The sequence below is a fragment of the Antechinus flavipes genome, chromosome 6 (genome assembly GCF_016432865.1).
Source record: "Antechinus flavipes isolate AdamAnt ecotype Samford, QLD, Australia chromosome 6, AdamAnt_v2, whole genome shotgun sequence".
Lineage (NCBI taxonomy): Eukaryota > Metazoa > Chordata > Mammalia > Dasyuromorphia > Dasyuridae > Antechinus > Antechinus flavipes.
The window spans coordinates 67114347-67133542 of NC_067403.1; the positions used below are offsets into that span (position 1 = coordinate 67114347).

A 19196-nucleotide genomic window follows, 5' to 3' on the forward strand; every position below is an offset into this window, starting at 1 on the left:
TTATCCCATTTTACATTTGGGGAAATTGAGGCAGACTTGCTCAGGATCACACAGCTCGTACCTATGAGGCAAGATTTGAATTCAGTTTTATCTAACCATGCACAATGTTCTATGTACCATATCCCATTCAGTGTTCTATGCATTGTGCCAGCTAACTGCCTCAACCATAGTGGTATCTCAGTTCAATGACTAATTATCTTTACCAATCACAGCACTAAACAGGAAAATAAATATTTTCTAAATGTGTTTGCCATTGTAGTGGGAGACATACTAAATACAAGAAAGATTCCCTACAGGTGAGGAGATTCCCCTAACAAGGACTATTTATAATGCTGATTCAATTTCAAAACACTGTAGTGCCTCCTTGAAAAGATCTATATTCACTCAAATGTGTCAGTGAATAGAGTGCTGTCTTTGCAGTTGGAAAGATTTAAGATTAAATTCTATCAGCCATTTCCAGGTGTGTGGTCCTGGACAATTCATTTAAAACCTTTCTGACTCCATTTCCTCATCTGTGCAAAAAAAAAAAAATTAAAAGAGAAGGGGGAACCTATCTCATAGAATTATTGTTAAACTCTCTCTCTCTCTCTCTCTCTCTCTCTCTCTCTCTCTCTATATATATATATATATATATATATATTATCAGTTAGATGTATGAACATATATATTATATATAATATATAAATACAAAACATATAAATACATGTAAATATATGAATATATAAAATTATTTTCAAAACCACAGAGCTTTTATAAATCTTAGCTATTATTATTGTCAGTCTAGCAGTTCACTTAGGAAACCCCAAATGGATGAGGAATGCCTGTTATTCAGATGAATTATGTCATACGCTTGTAAAGGAAACCTATTGAGTTTGTCCAACAACATCTTTATCTCACAGCATCTTCAATGATTCCAAGCAACTTCATGTCGGCTTTACACCAACATCTTTACAATAATGGCATGGTTACAGATCGTGCAACATCAGGACCATAGAAGAATAAGATCTGTACATTATTTAAAGGACAACAGAAGGCATCTGCTAGCAATAAGGAGACTGTAACAATAACTAAAATGGAAGAAATGACATAAAATGCATCACTGAGATATGAATGATGGGAAAAGAGGTGATGAAAGGGAAAAGTAATGACAAAGGAAAGTAATAATTTATAAAAGGATAGCTTTGGTCTGTTAAAAGAACCAAAGGAAGGACTCTAGCTCATTAGTTGAGTCTTCTGCAGCATATTCACCGAAGAATAAGGGCAAGAATTTAAGTGAATGCAAAGACATAAATAAATGAGTTGTAATATGCATTGGTAAAAGAACTCACTCTATTAAAACAAGAGACTTATATATATACAATTATTAAAAGTCTCAAAAGTATGGTTGAACCTGATGATTCAACCAAACTCAAAACATCCCATGGTCTAAAGCCCCATCGTTTTTTTAGATTTCAATTCCAGAAATTTGGATAATGACACTGAAAATAAAGATGAAATAATTTGTTCTCACTGAAATTTTCCCTGAAGATTAAAAGTTAAATACACTTTTTAGAGGATACAAGAATTATTTAGTAAGCTTTTTCTCATTTATTCCACTTCATGAAATCTACAAGTAGATTACTGGTGCGAAATAACCTTTTGACACTTTTTTCTCTGATAAAAGAACACAATAATGATGTTATTTCACAACGAGGAACAAGGATATAGCAGTTATGCTGTCATTTGGCTACAGAAAGTCAAACCTGATAAGGAAAGAAAATTATACTTGTTGAATAAACATACAGATAATTCAGTCTTTTTCTTTTTCAAAAGGATCATTTAAATCCTATAAAAAGGCTCTTTGTACTATGAGAAACAAAGAACTGTGGTAGAAATAATTGTTGCCAATGATGTATTTTCACTATGAAAGTTAACAATGACCTAGAAAAATATCCCAGGAAGACCTGTGTTTATTTGGCAACGAAGTATTCCATTATATAGAATTATAATTCAAATAAAATGATGTTATTTCATAAAATTTAAAGGAGGCTAAAGAGTATCTAACATCTTTCTGCAATAGTACTAGGCTAAAAGTATGTGAGCCAGAGATTCTAAAAAGAGGCTAAGTTTAGGGAAATTCTATAAAGAAAGTAAATTATGATTATCTTTCCACTGCATTTTCCTTCCAATACCCTGTAACCTTTGACCATTACACATGTATATAAAGCTACAGGTATCAACATTTCTTATACCTTTCTGGACACTCATGCCTCATATTGCTTCCAGTTAGCCAATGACTTTAAATTCAAGTGTCATGTCCACTTAACCCCCATCACCCAGGCTGCCATGTTGGTCTTGGCTCTTGAACAAGTGTTCTTGAACTATTTTGTGTTACTGGACAATTTGGCAGTTTTTTGAAGCCTCTGGATGGATCCCTTCTCTATTATAATAGTGAGGTTTTTTTTAATTTTTAAAATTCCTAGCTCAAGAAAATGATAAATTTCAGTTAAAAGTTTAATGAAAAATTTTTAAAAGAAATTTTACTTTACTCCATAGACATCTTTAAAATGTATTGACAGGCTCCTTGTGGGTCCAGAATACAAATTTTAAGAACTATTGCTCTAAGTAATGAACTGAACCAGCTACCCCCAGTGAAAAAACTCTGGGAGATGACTAAGAACCATTACATTGAATTCCAATCCCTATATTTTTGTCTGCCTGCATTTTTGATTTCCTTCACAGGCTAATTATACACTATTTCAGAGTCTAATTCTTTTTGTACAGCAAAATAACAGTTTGGACATGTATACTTATTTTGTATTTAATTTATACTTTAACATATTTAACATGTATTGGTCATCCTGCCATCTAGGGGAAGGAGTGGGGGGAAGGAGGGAAAAATTGGAACAAAAGGTTTGGCAATTGTCAATGTTGTAAAATTACCTATGCATATAACTTGTAAATTAAAAAAAAAAAAGAATAAATATTTATACAGAGTTTTTTTTTTAAAAAAGAACTATTGCTCTACCTGGAAAGACTTACATGAACTGATGCTAAAAGTAAGAGAACACTGTACTCAGCAAGAAGATTAAGTGATGATCAACTGTGATGGATTGACTTTTCACCACTGAGTTGATTCAGGTCAATTCCTAAAGATTTGTGATGGAGAGAGCCAGCGACATCCAGAGAGAGAACTATGGGGACTGAATGTGGATCAAAGCATAGTATTTTCACTGTTTTTAATTGTTGATACTTTTTGTTTGTTTTTTTTTTTCTTTTTTTTCCCCTCTTAATCTGATTTTTTCTTGCACTGGATGAAAAATGTGGAAGTATGTTTAGAAGAATTGCATGTGTTTAACCTATATTAGCTTTCTTCTTTTGCATTATTTTAAATGGCTTGTTACTCACAAGCTTAGTCCTTAACTTAGCACTGGGTGAGGAATTTGGAATTTCAAATTCTACATCTATTCCCAACACCATGTCTTGCTATGTGGTTTAATCATGTCACTTATTTAGAGTTGATTTTTTTCATATTTGCATAATAAAAGAGTAGAACCAGAGGATGGCTTTCTAAAAATAAATAAATGAAAGCTGGTTTCCTTTAAACTCAAATACTGTCTTCTGCAGGAGACCTATTCTTGCTCATTTCCATTGCCAGTACTTTTCTTCTGAAACTATTTTCCATTAATATTGTGTATATCTCCTAAATAGTTTTTTTTTTTTTTTTTTTTTACATTTTGTCTCCATCCCCATCCCTCCACCTCACAGCAGATCATTAACTGCTTAATAGCAGAGACAATGTTTTTTTCCTTTCTTTTTATTTGCAGGGTTTAGTACAGTGCCTGCCACATAGCATATAAAGTATGCAGAGATTCTAAAATATTTAAATAAGTAATACCTCATATAGGCACATCTCCCCTAAAGAGGCAAGAAAAGGACTCATTTTTTAATATTGTCTTTCCATTCTATGTGAATGACACAGAAAAACTCCCCCACCTTTTAATTTCCACCTAATTAACATTAGGGTTTCTGACCCTTTAATATTGTATGTATCAGTCTATTACAAATTTGTTCAATTACTTTTGATGCATGCTTATCTGAATTTCTGTCCTTAAGAGCTTAAAATCTCCTCTTGAGCTAATTAAGCTGAGATAGACATCATCCTTATTGGTATCCTCTTTTATCAAGTGAAATGAGTTAATTACAGCAAATAAGAACACATTTATTCAATCCATGACACAGTTTGGCATAAATCACGAGCTAAAATAACAGCCTATATGGATAAGCCTGAATTTATGACAAATTTCAAATGAGGGTCCTAAAAGTAGCTGTCACATTTCACATTTTCATTCTGGCTCCCTTGTGCATATACAGAAAGCACTTAACTGTAACTAAGCCTCTCTCAAAGATGCTTTCAGCTTTAGAAAAGCACAATTAGTTGATGGAGAGCTAAATGTAAATGGATTTGAGGGAAAACTGTAATAGCACACAGCACTGGGGTGAGGCTGCAGTTTTTAGCTGTTTCCCTCTGCCCATTCCAAAATACTTCCTAGAGTGCTGAATGAATGCTTTTTGATTGACTGATAGATTGAACATAATTGAATAGTAAGCTGAGTTGCAAGAATGTATGGTACAACCAGAAGGAGAATTGCACTTGGGCTGTGTTCAGGGTATGGGCTGCTGCTTCCTACTTGTGGGATGTTGGACCAATCATTCACTGCTTTTCCCTGGATCAGATTTTCATCCAATGGGTTCCACTGGATGGATTCCAATCTTCCTTAAGTATATGACAAAAGGAAGAGCTGTAAAAAGATCAACCTATTTTTAAATGAGGAAATTAACCTTATTCCATTACTACAAAAGACAAAGTATAGGAAGAAATAGCTGTATTAGTACAATGTTGGTCCATCTCTTGTGTCTGATACTGACTTTAAGACTCAGCAAATTCTGAGGTAACACAGTTGTGAAGCCATTCTCCAAGACGTATCTAGGGCACATGAATCACGTCCCATAGGTGATTCTTAATGTCAGAATCAGAGAGCACCTGTGGTCCAGTGTGAATTGAAATTTGTAAACATTTGACAATGAACCATTTATATTTTCAGAAGCCAGTTTTGGAAGGTTCAAATGGATATAAAAGTTTCAGAATTATTTCTGGGTTTAGAGAGATTAAGTAAAAAGTCCTTGCATATGCAAATACAAGTCATTTTCCAACCATTTCAGACCTTTTGTAACCCCATTTGGGATTTTCTGAGCAAAGATAATAAAGTGGTTTGTCACGTCTTTCTCTAACTCCTTTGACAGATGAGGAAACTGAGGTTTTTTATTAGGTTAAATGACTTGCCCAGGATCACATAGCTAGTAAATGTCTGAAGGAGGATTTGAACTCAGGAAGAACTCGGGAATCTTTCTGTCCAGGATAAAAGCCAGTCTTTTATCCACTACACCAAAATGTATATATTCCTGTTACTTCCAACACAGAGATACATGGAGAGATAAAGGCACTTTCTGCTGATTTATTTCATAGTCTTTTTGTAATTCTCATGAATATTTCACAACTGCAGACTTACTTGTTTAGGATTTATAACCTTTACTCTGTACTTCAAAGGAAAAAGTAAAGTTGGAAGGAATCTAGAGATCACCTGCTCCACCCCTCTCATTTTACAAATAGGGAAATTGAGTTGAGTCCCAAAGAATTATGTGATTGCAGAGCTGGGATGTAAACAAAGATTTGGTTCTAATCATAACAGGAAGAGGAAGAATGCAAAGCCTCTTAGCTGAGAGCTATAATCACTTTTAAAAAGTTCAGTCTGACTGTCCACAAAGGAAAAGCCAAGTGGATGAAGGATGTCTCTTGTTGAGACAATTAAATGAAATTAAATGGACAAGTCATAGAGCTATGCTATATGCTGGAAAGATACTACATACAGATGATGAATCTAACCAAAAATTAAAGAGGAAAACCAGAAGGACCTAGAGAGGGCTACCTTAGGAAAATGAAGAGTTTTTACTAGCGCTGAAACAAAGATCCATTTTTAAAATGATATTTTTCTAGTAAGAAAGGCAATGTGGCAAAGTAGCTAGCATTGGAATCTGAAAGGCCTGGGTGCAAGTGCCTCTGATAAATATTTGTTGCATGACCTGGGCCAAGTCACATCATACATTTTTAGGCAAATTACTAGGATTGTGAGTTACAGAGCAAGTGTGAGTGTGCAGAGCAAAAACTTCTTCAGTGGAAGTTTCTTAACCCAGCAAAATCTGAAAAAGATCCAGGATAGTGGAAAAAAAATTCTATGTGATTTTGAGTTATAACATATGACAGCTTCCAAAGAATTAACTCTGAGAGTCATCCAAAGGGCCAGGGAGTTACACAAAGGATGTGAGTCAATTGTATGACAATGCAAGAAACTGTAAAGAGAAGCATATAAAACATATCAGAGATAAATATGTGATTAGAGAAGAACATGGACCAATTATATAGTAGTCAGAGAAAGACGACCAATGGGCAGCACCCATACATACTACAAGAGTATCCATATAATAATGCCAAAAGATAAAAATTATAAATCATGTAATTAGAACATATTATATAACACACATATATGCCCATATAATCCATGTATCATTTATGTAATGTTCAAATAGTCCATAAATTAAATACAGATTACAATGTCAATGTAATGCATACATAATACCCACATAATGTCTAGAGCAAAGTTTTTTAACCTGTGGGAAACTGAATATGGAGATTGCAAAAAATTGAGCAACAGCAAAAGATATCAATTATTTTGCCAAGATTTAATTCTTTATGAAAAAAAAGCACATTCATCTTATTAATATAGATATTTGCTTCTGTCTTTTTAAAAATGATAAAATTATGTCTATCAAAAATTATTTTAAAATAATTTTTTTGTGTGATTTGTTATTAGTAAATGTTTAATTTCTATACCCATTTTATAATTTATAAACCCAGGGTCATGTAAACATTTCTGGGATTAAAAAGGGTTGTGATAAAAAAAGCTTAAGAAGACCTGGTCTAGAGGAAGATCCCCAGCACCATGGACAGACCTCCTGGATAAGACTTAAGAAAATGATACTTGTTTAGACAGGACACCAATTTGTCCAGGTTAATTTTACTTTTATACTTGGAAGAAATTGAATTACATGTTGACATTTCAAAATAAGAGATGTGATTTCAGTACTTTCACAAAGCTGAAATCATTCATGTGGGAGAGCCCTCCAACAACATGAATTTTAAGCATAATTTAACTTTATTTTGATTCCTCGGGGTGCTTAGGCATTGTGATTGTCTCTGCAGATGAAGATGAGATGGGACATAAGCTTGAATGGACATTGACTCAGCAGCCAATGTCTTTTATATTAATTTTCTTGAAGAAATTCATCCCCTGGACAGAAGCAGCTACACCCAAAGAAAGAACACTGGGAAATGAATATAAACTGCTTGCATTTTTGTTTTTCTTCCCAGGTTATTTATACCTTCTGAATCCAATTCTCCCTGTGCAACAAGAGAATTGTTCAGTTCTGCACACATATATTGTATCTAGGATATACTGTAACCTATTCAACATGTAAAGGACTGCTTGCCATCTAAGGGAGGGGATGGAGAGAAGGAGGGGAAAAATCGGAACAGAAGTGAATACAAGGGATAATGCTGTAAAAAATTACCCTGGCATGGGTTCTGTCAATAAAAAGTTATTTAAAAAAAAAAGATAATGGAAGAGGAAATGTGTTTGTAAATGAAGGTAATATCAATAAATTGTTGAAAAAAAAAAAAAGAAAGAAAGAAAGAAATTCATCCCCAACTTGCTTTTGGTCATTGTCTTCTTTAATGGTTTCAGATAAGAAATCAGTGTGATATACTAGGTAAAGTGTAGGATATAGAGTTAGAAGACCTTCCTCTGATACTTACTAGCATTGTAACCCTGTCAAGTCACTTCATTTCACTGAACCTCAATTTTGTCAACTTTAAAATGAGATTCCACTCAGTGACCTTTAAGATATCTTCTTGTTCTAAATTCTATGATTCTAAGAACCATTTTGCCTTTTCTGGAGTTAATTCCTCTACCTTTACCCAATCTCACTGTACTCCTTTCTGCTCTGTCTATACCTTTGCTATGATGATTTATATTCCTCTTCCAAACCTTCTTAATTTTTTTTGGGGGGGGGTTGCCCTTCTCTCTGCTTATAAACATTTCTAGGTCTGCCCTATCCTTGAAAAGCCATCTACAAAAACTCTTCCCTTGACCCTGCTGCCCTCCTAAGTCACCATCCCATCTCTCTTGTCCACCATCACTAAAAAACTTCTAGAAAGAAAGTCACTTACTGCCTCCAGTTCTTTTGTCATCTGCCCACAAAAGTCATTCATTGTATGTAATAGAAAAAGGAGGTGATCCACTTAATAGTAAGGGTGGAGCATGACTTAGTGCTTCACTGACAACTAGGCAATATTGAAATATAAGAGGAAGACCTCCAGTGTGTTGAGTAGCCCCTGATTTATAGAAACACATAAACAAGAAATATACCATTTGAGCAAACATGGAAGGGTTATTATCTGCATCACTGGAGCAAGGACCCACACTAAGGACATCATGGATCCTCTGAAGTACAGAGTAAACAGAGTAAATACATTACTTACCTGAATTATGGATAAGAGTAACATGGAAGCATTACAGGGGTTTTGTGTAAACAGAAGCAAAACCATATCTTTAGAAGGAAGGGCAGTCATGACAAAATCAATCTGGTCTGATGCGTTTTACTGTTAATCCCTTCTATTAATGGGCTAAAGAAATCAATGAAAACAAGTCTCAACAGTGAGCATCCATGGCAGGAGTGAGGGAGATTGCTACCTTGTGGCTCAACAAATGGTCTAAAGGTAAGGTGGGGTGGAGCAACTGTAACAAAAGCAGAGGAGCAGAATGGGCAGAACTGGAAGCACTATGTTATTAATTCTGACCCCTGATATTAATAAGGATGGAGCATAATATATAAATAGGGGCAAGTGCTTCACCGGTCAGTATGTTTAGTCTTAGTCCTGATTATCGCCATTTTAAATAAATTAAGAATTCCATAATTTGTGGCTATAGATAGAATGACCCAAAATTGAGTGTTGTTTTAAATTTAAATAGCTTAAAACTATTAAAAGTTGTTATTGATCAATCATTTTCAGCTATGTCCAACTCTTGGTGACCATAATTGGTGTTTTTTTGGAAAAAATATTGGAGTGGTTTGCTATTATCTTCTTTGAGTTCATTTTACAGATGAAAAAAACTGGGATAAACAGGATTAAATCACTTGCCCAGAGTCACACATATAAAAAAAACCCTAAGATTTGAACTCATAATCTTCCTGACTCCAGGTCCAGTGATTTGTACCCTGTGCTACCAAATTACCTTGCTACCCTGAGATTCAGGTTCCCCCTCTGAAAAATGAGAGAGGTTTAGACTACTCTGATCTGCTCTTGAGTCAGTTCTAGAAATGTAGATCCTGCACTTTGGTGTGTCTGTCTGTCTGTGTCTCTCTCTCTCTCTCTCTCTCTCTCTCTATATATATATATATATATATACACACACACACACACACACACACACACACACACACACACACACATATTTTTTTTTTTACTATGTGCATTTGTTACAAGAATTTTATTTTGTTCTGTTGTTTGTTTATTTTTCCTCTTAATGGAGAGATGGCAAAGAAAGAATGCAAATTTTTATTAACTGAAAAAAAATCCAACTAAATACCATTCACCATTTTCCTTTTATCATGACTGATCCCTAATACAGCCAGAAAACACAGCTTAAGTCATTTTCCCAATTTGAAGTGAGCTGGTGACTCCATAGCTAATATGTATGTTATAAAGGAGACTCCTGGCAAAAATCAACTTGGTTTCAGGATTTCATTGATATCTTGGAGCTCTGTGGATGAGGGGGTTGTGACCCAATTAGCCTGAGCACCTGGATCATGTACCTTTTGCCTGGTATTTTAATCCTGTGACTTATCTACCTAGATTCCTGAGCCTGTGATAACTATCATTTTTAACCCTCACATGGTCTCCCAGGGTATTTGGACCACTGACCACAGCATTTCTATTCTAGAGGCTCCTGCTCTACCACTAACAACAACACAATGTAACTGGACTACAGCCTCATACAGTTACATCTAGAAAGCCCCCAAGACCATCTAGCTTTTGCATTTGAGAGATGAGGAAAGTGAAATAATGTAGATCTCTAAAGTAGGATTTGAAACCAGGACCTCTGGACCTGGACCCAATGCCACCGTGTCAGTTCATACCAGTGTCTCTTCCTTATCATTTTCCTAGTTCAGACTTCTATGATTTCTCCCCAGACACTTGCAGTAGCTTCCTAACTACTCTCCCTGTCCTCAGTCTTTCCTACCTCCAAACCATTCTACATACAACTATCAAATTAATTTTCCTTAAAAAATATCTCTTAGCCTTCCCTTTCCTTGTGGGGAAAAAAAAAACCATAAATTAAGCAAAAAATCTCCAACAAAACCAGACCCAACCTCAAAAGCTCCTTATTCTTTACAATAGTCATTCCAAACTCCTCTTCTTCCTACTCAAAGCCCACCATGTGATGGTTCCAACATAATTTTCCAGGCTATCTCACACTACTCCCACTGGTACATTCAGGGCTCCCATATCTGCCTAGCTGCTCCCCACAAATATCCCCTGCTTCTTATCTTTGTGCTCCTGCTTAGACTGGATTGTCCTTTCCTACCCGGACCATCTGCTTAATTCAAAACAAATATCAAATATCATCACTACCCCAGATGTAACAGAGCTAAAAGAAATCTCAAAAGCCATCTCATCTAACTCACTCCTGACAACAGATCAGGAAGCTGAGGCCCAGGGAAACTAAGTGTAATGACCACAGATTGCAGTGAAATATCAATATTTTGATCAAGTTAACTTTTACCTCCAAGTCCTAACCCAATTTCTACAATTTCATGGGACCAGCTTTCCCTCCTTTGGAGTGGGAATAGTCTTGTCTTGCTTTTAATTAAAACCAATCTTTCTGGACTTCCACATTCCCATTATACTATCTGAAATTATCTCTATCCCTCTTTTATCTCTCCCAGTCCACAAATTCTGAGGGCAGAGACTGCACTCTAGGTTTTTTTAATCCCCCAAAGGGGTCTAGCAAGAAATTTACAAATAGTAGATACTCGATAAAAACTTTTCAAATGGGAAAATCATTGATCAGATTGTAGAATTTTAAAGCAAAGCTTTTTTTCAGAAAAAGCTCAGCTATAGTTTGTGATTAGGGTCTGTCTTGTTTCATAATGATTTCTGATTATATAAAATTTACCTAATCATTCCATATAGCTTCTCACATTTCATTTCTACTTCCATGGGGATTTAGAATCAAATTTCCCCTGCCAGTAAAAGAAATCTAGGTTAGTTTTATATAAAATGTATTTTTAAAAGAGAAAAAGAAAAAAAGTTAACATGTTGAAAATTCACCAAGTACTTCAATTAATTATCAGGAATATGCAATATTTTTGTCCACACTGGCTAGGGCAGCATCTCAATATTATTTTGGAATGTGACTCAAGGCTTTGGGCACAGCCTTAGGAACAATAAGTGAAATAATATCAGCTAAATGCAGGACAAGATAACATTGAGGAATATAATATCAAGTGCGAGGGGGAGTGAGAGAACTATCTGCTATCATTCTCAATTAGCCTTAATGACCATCAATGCCAGGATGGAGAATAAGACGACCATACCTAACCAAAGGAAACAAAATCTCTCTAAATAGAACATTAAAATTTTCTGTTACAAATATTTATAAGAAACAAATGTATCTTTAAAAAAATCCAAGTTAAGTAAGATTGCAAAGAGGTTCTTAGTGAAAGGTCATTCTTTTCATTTTGATGTCCCCTTCCCCTTCTCTTTCCTCCCCCAGGGTCTATACCTTCGTGAATTGAAGGTCAAGGCTTCTTTAATGCATACTACTAATTTATTCATAGCATCACAGAATTTATGGAACTTGAAGAGGTCTTAAAGATCATTTGCCCCAATGATCTCATTTTATCCATGAAGAAATTTTGTCTTAGAGAAATAAAAAGTCATACAGATGGTGAGGAGGAGAGTCAGGATTTGAATCCAGGTTTTTAGACTTTAAATTCAGCATCCTTTGGGCCACACACATTATGGCTCATCACATCAGAAAATAAAAGGGATGAAAGTCATTTTCTATATCTATGAGGATGATATTATTTAGAATGTAACAAAAGCTTTCTAACTGGCCTCCCTATCACTGACTTTAACAAATTTCATTAAGGACCTACATTTTCTGAGCATTGTGCTAGGCTTACAAATACATGAATATATCAATCCCAGCTCTTAAGGACTTTACATTCTTCTTAGGGGAAAGCAGGGGACAGCATATTTGCAGATAAATATGATATAAAGAAAACTTAAAAAGGAGAGTATTAATAACCAAGGGAGGCAAAGAAAACCTCACAGGAGGTGACATAGTGAGGAAAGGAAATGATCAAGAAAATCAAGATTCCAAAAGACATGTCTGAGTAGAGACTGCATTCGGAGGGTGAAGAACTGAATTCAGGACAATTTTAGAGTCTGGCTGGAACAAAGGGCTTCTGAAGGGGAGAATATAAAGGCTGAGAAATGGAAACTATGGTGAAGAGCTGTAAACACCAGAAGTAAGAAGTGAAAGTCCTCTGATTCTTAATTTCTCTATATTGTTTTTAATTATACCTAAATGCTATGGGGATAGAAACATGAATTGATATGTTGCTTGTGCTTCTTCTCTCTCTCTTTCTCTTTCTCTTGCATTCTCTCCTTCCTCCCTCCCCCCCCCCCCAATTCCCACTCATACCTCCTTCCCTAGACTGAAAGACACATAGATATAAATATCTATAATACCTATATCTATAGCTATCTATATACATATATATGATATAAATATCTATAACAATAGGTATTTGTACAATAGGTAGGTAGAGAGATATAGATATGTAGATAGATGACAGACAGACAGACAGCATGAGAGGCAATATTAGGCAATAGAGGGAGCTGTTCCTCAAATTCAGCAACACATGGATTTAAGTCCTGCCTTTGATAAATATTAGTTGTCTGATCATGGCCAAACTGCTTGATCTGCCCGTGATTCAGGCAATGTTGAAAGATTACAAAATTACTGAGAAGTTATCGATATGTTTCAGTAAAAGAAGTTGCCACATTAGGGAATTTCCCACACAGACAAAATTATGGATCTGGATCAAAAAGAAAAGGATACTATAGAGCAAATGGTTACTTAGTACTATTCAAGTGATACACAATTCAAAAAGGAGTTGGTAGATATGAAGTAGTTGTTGGAGGTAAAGAATATTTTTGTTTTGAGTTTGCTTGACCAAAATCTCCAGATATAATCAATTTGAAAAAGAAACTTTTATTCATGACAAAATTTAAAATCTCCTTTCAAATTATGACAACCATCAATTGGTCTGTAAAAGAGTCATTATACCTAGGAACACACAAGATTTAGCTTGTTTACAGAAATTCTCGTCTACCAATCTTCTGAATTAAGAATTAAGAAAATCTAGATAGCAGTAAAAAAATGGCACAGATAGTTATGTAGACTTCTCAGTGTTTTTATGTTGCCCCTACAGATTTCTACCATTGTTATTCAATAAAAGGATTTTATAAGTACCACACACGTAGGTAACCTACACAAGTGCAAATAATAATAATAAATAACTAAAAAAAAAAAAAATGTGTGCCAGTTTCAGAAGCTTTTTTAGAAAACATTCTAGGGTCTAGCTGGTAAGTTCATCATCATAGGTAAGGGATAGAACACTAGACATGGATTCAAGAAATTCAGTCCTACCTCCTACATATAAGAAGAGTGTCATATGGCTGGCTGTTTTCTTGGGGGCTCCCCTGAGCCTTCACTTTTTTACCTGAGGATTATAAACATGTTACCTATCGTACTGTCTATAGCATAGCCCATACTATGGGCTCTCCCAAGACCTCCCCAAGAACTCTGGTATCTATTGTGTTTCAGTGAAGACACTGGCCCAGGACCACCAAACATGGAGTGCCTACATCACAGGAGCTGGGCAACTATGAGCAAAACAAAATTGCAGTAGCTCAAAAGAAATATGAGATGTTCAAATTTGGAGACATCTCCCTTCCAAATGATATTAACTATTTATGTGTGAGAATCTTCTGAATTCATATTGCTCTGATCAACCACAGGTGGACACTCTTACGTCGACCCCCCAAAGAGTGATGTCCTTTTGGCCTTCTTTGAACATATAGGACAAATAGCATTAACAATACTGCCCTCCCTGCACCATTGGTATATGAATGTATTGGAACACTATTGTGCTATAAAAAATGATAGCACACAGATTTCAGAAAAATCTGGAAAGACTTACATGAACTGTAGCTGAGTGTAGTGAGCAGAACTAGTGGAATACTAGTAATGGCAAGACTGTGTGATGATTAACTGTGATAGATTTAGTTCTTTACAGCAACACTAGTGATTCAATACAATCCCAGCAGACTGGGGATAAAAAATGTCATAAGCATCCAGAAAAAAAAACTATGGAGGCTAAATGCAGATGAAAGGATATTATTTTCCCTTTTTAAAATTTTTTTTCTTGTAATTTTTCTCTTTTGTTCTGATTCCTTTTTCACAATATGACTAATATGGATTTTTTTTTTTAAATTAGGATAATAGTGAGAGGTTGGTATAGTATCTAATGAAGATTTTTTTTTTTAAGGATGAGGGAGACTTAGGTATGTTTGAAGATAGCAAGAAAGCAACCAGTCACCAGGAAAAGATCAAAGATTTCAGAAAATTGGGGTTGCAATTTATTCTTACACTAATTCTGGGAGATACATGCTATTAGCTCAATGTTATAGTTAGGAAAACTGAAGTATATATAAGGACTTGCTTAAGGTCATATTTTTACTTCATTTTCATTATAGAACTCCAAATTCAAAATTCATTCCAAAGCTTCAATTTAGATAGATATCACTAAATATGATCTCCACTTTCTTATTGAATCAAACAACTTGCTAAGTGTCAAGATTTGAACCCAGAACTATACTATGCAGGCATAGCACATCACTCCATTGCTAAAAGATTTCTTTCCTGCCTTTTTTTTTCCACTTAGTAACATTTTATTTTTCTCTAACTACATGTAAAGCTAATTTTCAACATTCATTTTGTAAGATTTAGAGTTACAAATTTTTTCTCCCTCTCTCCTTCCTCCTCTCTAAGATAACAAGTAATCTGATATAGGCTATACATGTACAATCATGTTAAAGATGTGTGACACAATAAGAAAATGGATCATATTCAGTGATATCTGTCTAAATATCTGACATTTTCAATCTTTCCCAAGTCTCCCTCATCCTTAAAAAAAAATAACCTTTAATGGAAAACTACCAACCTGTCAAGCTATTATCTTAAATCTTTTGTTAAAGGAAAAAAACAACAACCATCTTCTACTTCCTCTTTCCTCACTCATTCTTCAATTTTTTGTGAAACAGCTCCTGTCCTCATCATTTAAATGAAATACTGAAATACTCCTCTAGGACCATTTTCTCCCCTGAGTCAATTCCATATAACCAACTGCATATTACACATTTCGAAATGTATGTTCCAGAAATATCTCACACTCATCGAGTCTAGGACTAAACTTGCCCTGAAGCTTATCCTTCTTCCAAATGTCCTCTGAGTGAATAATCATCAAATACTAACATTTCTGAGGTTACACTATTCTGAGATAAAAACAATTATTATCACACAGGGAGTATCTTTGCTATTGCACAGCTTATAGTCCAATTGGGAAGACAAATCAGCACTATTTAAATAAAGAACTGGAGAAAAACTAAATAAAAATACAAAGAGAATGAAGGCAGGATATACTGTAACCAGGCAGTTTACTTAATAATTAACAACTTTGGACACTGAGGTTTTTTTGTTAATGGACTGTTTACTAAAACTAGAATGACTGGGAATTAACCAGTCAGGGACAACACTCAAACAGATCATTATTCTTTGGGAAATGGCAGTTGACTATCTGGGGATTATGATGATTAGGAAAGTGAGACTAAGGGGACTGGCAGTTGATGGCCAATTCAATGAGGAATTAAGATAGAGGAGGTTTCTGCAAAAGGAAGGCTGGAAAAACTGAGCTACGGATGATTAAACTAAAAAGAAAAGAAGATAAAGCATACATAGTCTGTAACAAATCTTGCTTTCAAGTTGCTATAACTGCAGAATGGAATTGTGAAAAGAAGACTTGGCTACGACTATGGAGACCTGTGTTCAAACACATTCTTTTGATGAGGGTTAGGGGGTGAAGCAATCAGGGTTGAATGTTTTGTCCAGGATCACATACAATAAATGTCAAGTATCTTGAGGCCAGATTTGAATTCAAGTCCTCCTAACTCCAGGGACCAATATTCAATCCACTATACCATCTTTCTGCCTGTTTAGATTTCTGACAATTAATAGCTATTTGATTCTGGAGAAATGTCAGCATCTGAGCCTTTGGGCCTGCTATAGCCATTTAAACACAGACACTATAAGAATGAATTGCTCCTGGTATTATTTATTATGTTTATTATTATATACCATAGTCATCTAATTTAATGGAATAATTAAGTCCTTTGTGGGCATATTACACAAGGTTCAGATGGAAAACTTGCATCAAGCAGATTAGAATGCTGGGTCAAATCTAATAAAATGACATTTTAAAAGACAAATGAAAAGTCTCACAATTGGATTTTTAAAATAAAATCCTAATTACAAGCTCAAGAGGAAAAGAAAAAATACAGCTACCTGCAGCTTGAAAAAAGACTTTTTGGCAAGGGAAGGTTAATGAAGAGCAAACTCATATTTTATCTATGATGGGGCAGGTGAGATAATTAATACAGTCATTTGACTAGTGTGAAACAATAAGAGAGAAAAAAATGTTAGTTTGCCTTCAGTCCCAAAATCAGACTACACCTTGAATACCATCTTCTGTTCTAGGCAACACAATTTAGAAAGGACATTAATAAGTTGAACAGATTTCAGAAGAGGCTAGCTAGAGTGATCCAACACCACAAATTCATACCCTGTGGGCAGATGCGTAAGAGTAACTTTTCCAGTATCTGAAGATCTGTCACTTGGAAGACGGATTAAGACTTGTCTTTGGCTTCTGAGACATTAGAATCAAAGGAAGGGTAAAGGTATCAAAGGAGGGAAATTTAGACTCCTTTCTAGCAATGAGAGCCAACCAAAAGTAGGATGTCTTCCCATAAATCTGTGGTTTCTTCATCTACCTTAAAGGCATGGTTCAAGTGCCACTTTTTTCGTGGTGTTGTCTCTTATCCCCCAGCTCTTAATTCTCTTTCTATCTGCAATTTTCTCTAGCTATGCTGCCCAGGGACCAGCCTATCTAAATTCAAAAAGTTTCTTCCACAGAGAGATGAATTCTGCAAACACAGCAGTTCTCAAAGTTGCAACTCTACTAAATTGTTTAAAGGAGTTGAAACCCCCATTGATGAAATCATACTGAGTTTGAACTCCACTAAACCTCCCAGGGTTCAACACAGTGCTTTGCACTTAACAGGTACTTAATAATTGAAATGATTTGAAGCAAGGTATCTAGAGCTACACTGTTAATATTGTTAGTATTGTTAACTTATGAATCCTGGTTGTGGGTTGTCAGGAAGTAAAGTATTTCTGCCATGGAAGAAGACATAAGGATGCCCAAGGAAACTGAAAGAGTCACCCTGTTACACAGGAATGGGAGAACCAGGCTTGACATTTTTGCTTTCTGAGCTAAAAAAAAATCTCTTCTTTACTATAAAATATAAGTCCCATTTATTTCCACACATGAAACCCCCAGTACTTCAAAATCAAACCAAGCACAAAGAAAAAAATGTTGAAAACTAAAGAAATAAATAAACTAGGTCACAAAAGATGATGGAAATGATCATTGAAATCTATTTTTTGAAAAGACAATCTAAATTGACAAATTGTAACCACGTTGAACAAAAAGGAAAAATTAAATTGCCAAAATAAAAAATGACAAAAGTAAAATTAGCAATAAAAAAAATCAATAATAAAGAGAAATAAAATGAATGATCAGCTACATAAAAGAATGATCATAGCTACAGCAAAACTAAGACTCTCTATAAGCCGGTATCAAACTTCCTTTATAAACTATATCTCATGCAGAAAAAAATGGGAGGCCTTGTATAGCACTCACACTTTCATCTCTTTGACTATCTGCTCACATCATTCTGGAATGCCCCGCCTTGATTGCTGCTTACTGACATACTATGCTGTCCTTCAAATATTAATCCAGAGAATGTTCCCTCCATGAATCTGTCCCAGATCCTCCATAGCTATAAAGTCCTTTTACAGCATTTTTTTCTCTTGGGTATGCACTTGTCATTTTTTACTTCCTGTTATAATGACAACTGTTTTTATCTTTTTTCTTCTATACAGTTGTAAGGGAATAGGGAGACAGAACAAGGCAGAGATTGATCTTAGCATCTATTCCCCAGCATGATGCTATGCAAAGAACTGCTTGATATGCTTTGTTAACTGAATGGCGCTGCTGAAACTATTGATAGTATCACCTTACCTGAAGGTAAAACTTGCCCTTTTCTTGGGCATATAGCATCAAGAAGCTGTAATCCAGGTTTTGCTTGGTCCTCCACCTAAAGGTTAGCAATAAAATCTCCATTAATATTTTTTCCTATTATTGTTGAAAGGTATGATGTATGCAACACAATTCAGGGATTAAAAGAACTGATAAACTCTTCAAGATGGTTATTATGGGAAAGTGCTTCTGGGGTTAAGGATGTAAAGAATGCTGTCTTCTTTACTTAGCTAACAGCAACCACCATAAAATGAGGGAAATTTGAAGCACCAAGCCAGACACCTCCAACCTTCTTATTTGTTATCCCATTTCCTATCGCGATTCTTCTAATTTATTATAAATAACAAATCTGAATCATTATCACATGGAGTCATCAGATTTCTCCTTTTACAAGTGCAATTATTGCTTGGCAAGGGAAAAAAAAAGTTTTCCTATATTTATAAGATATATGAGGACCACAAAAATTGTCACTTGATTTTATAAAAGAAACTGCTTCATTTCTGCTACCTGCCACATTTGCTATAGAC

At 35.1% G+C, this 19196-nt stretch overlaps 1 protein-coding gene across 1 annotated transcript in view; it reads right to left on the reverse strand.

The window, feature by feature from the left end:
- MGAT4D (MGAT4 family member D) overlaps positions 1 to 19196 on the reverse strand; it is a 116724-nt gene that overhangs the window by 24870 nt on the left and 72658 nt on the right. Inside the window, exon 7 of the mRNA XM_051964597.1 lies at positions 18652 to 18727. Within this exon, the coding sequence (XP_051820557.1) occupies positions 18652 to 18727 (76 nt within the window). The remainder of the gene's footprint in view (positions 1 to 18651; positions 18728 to 19196) is intronic.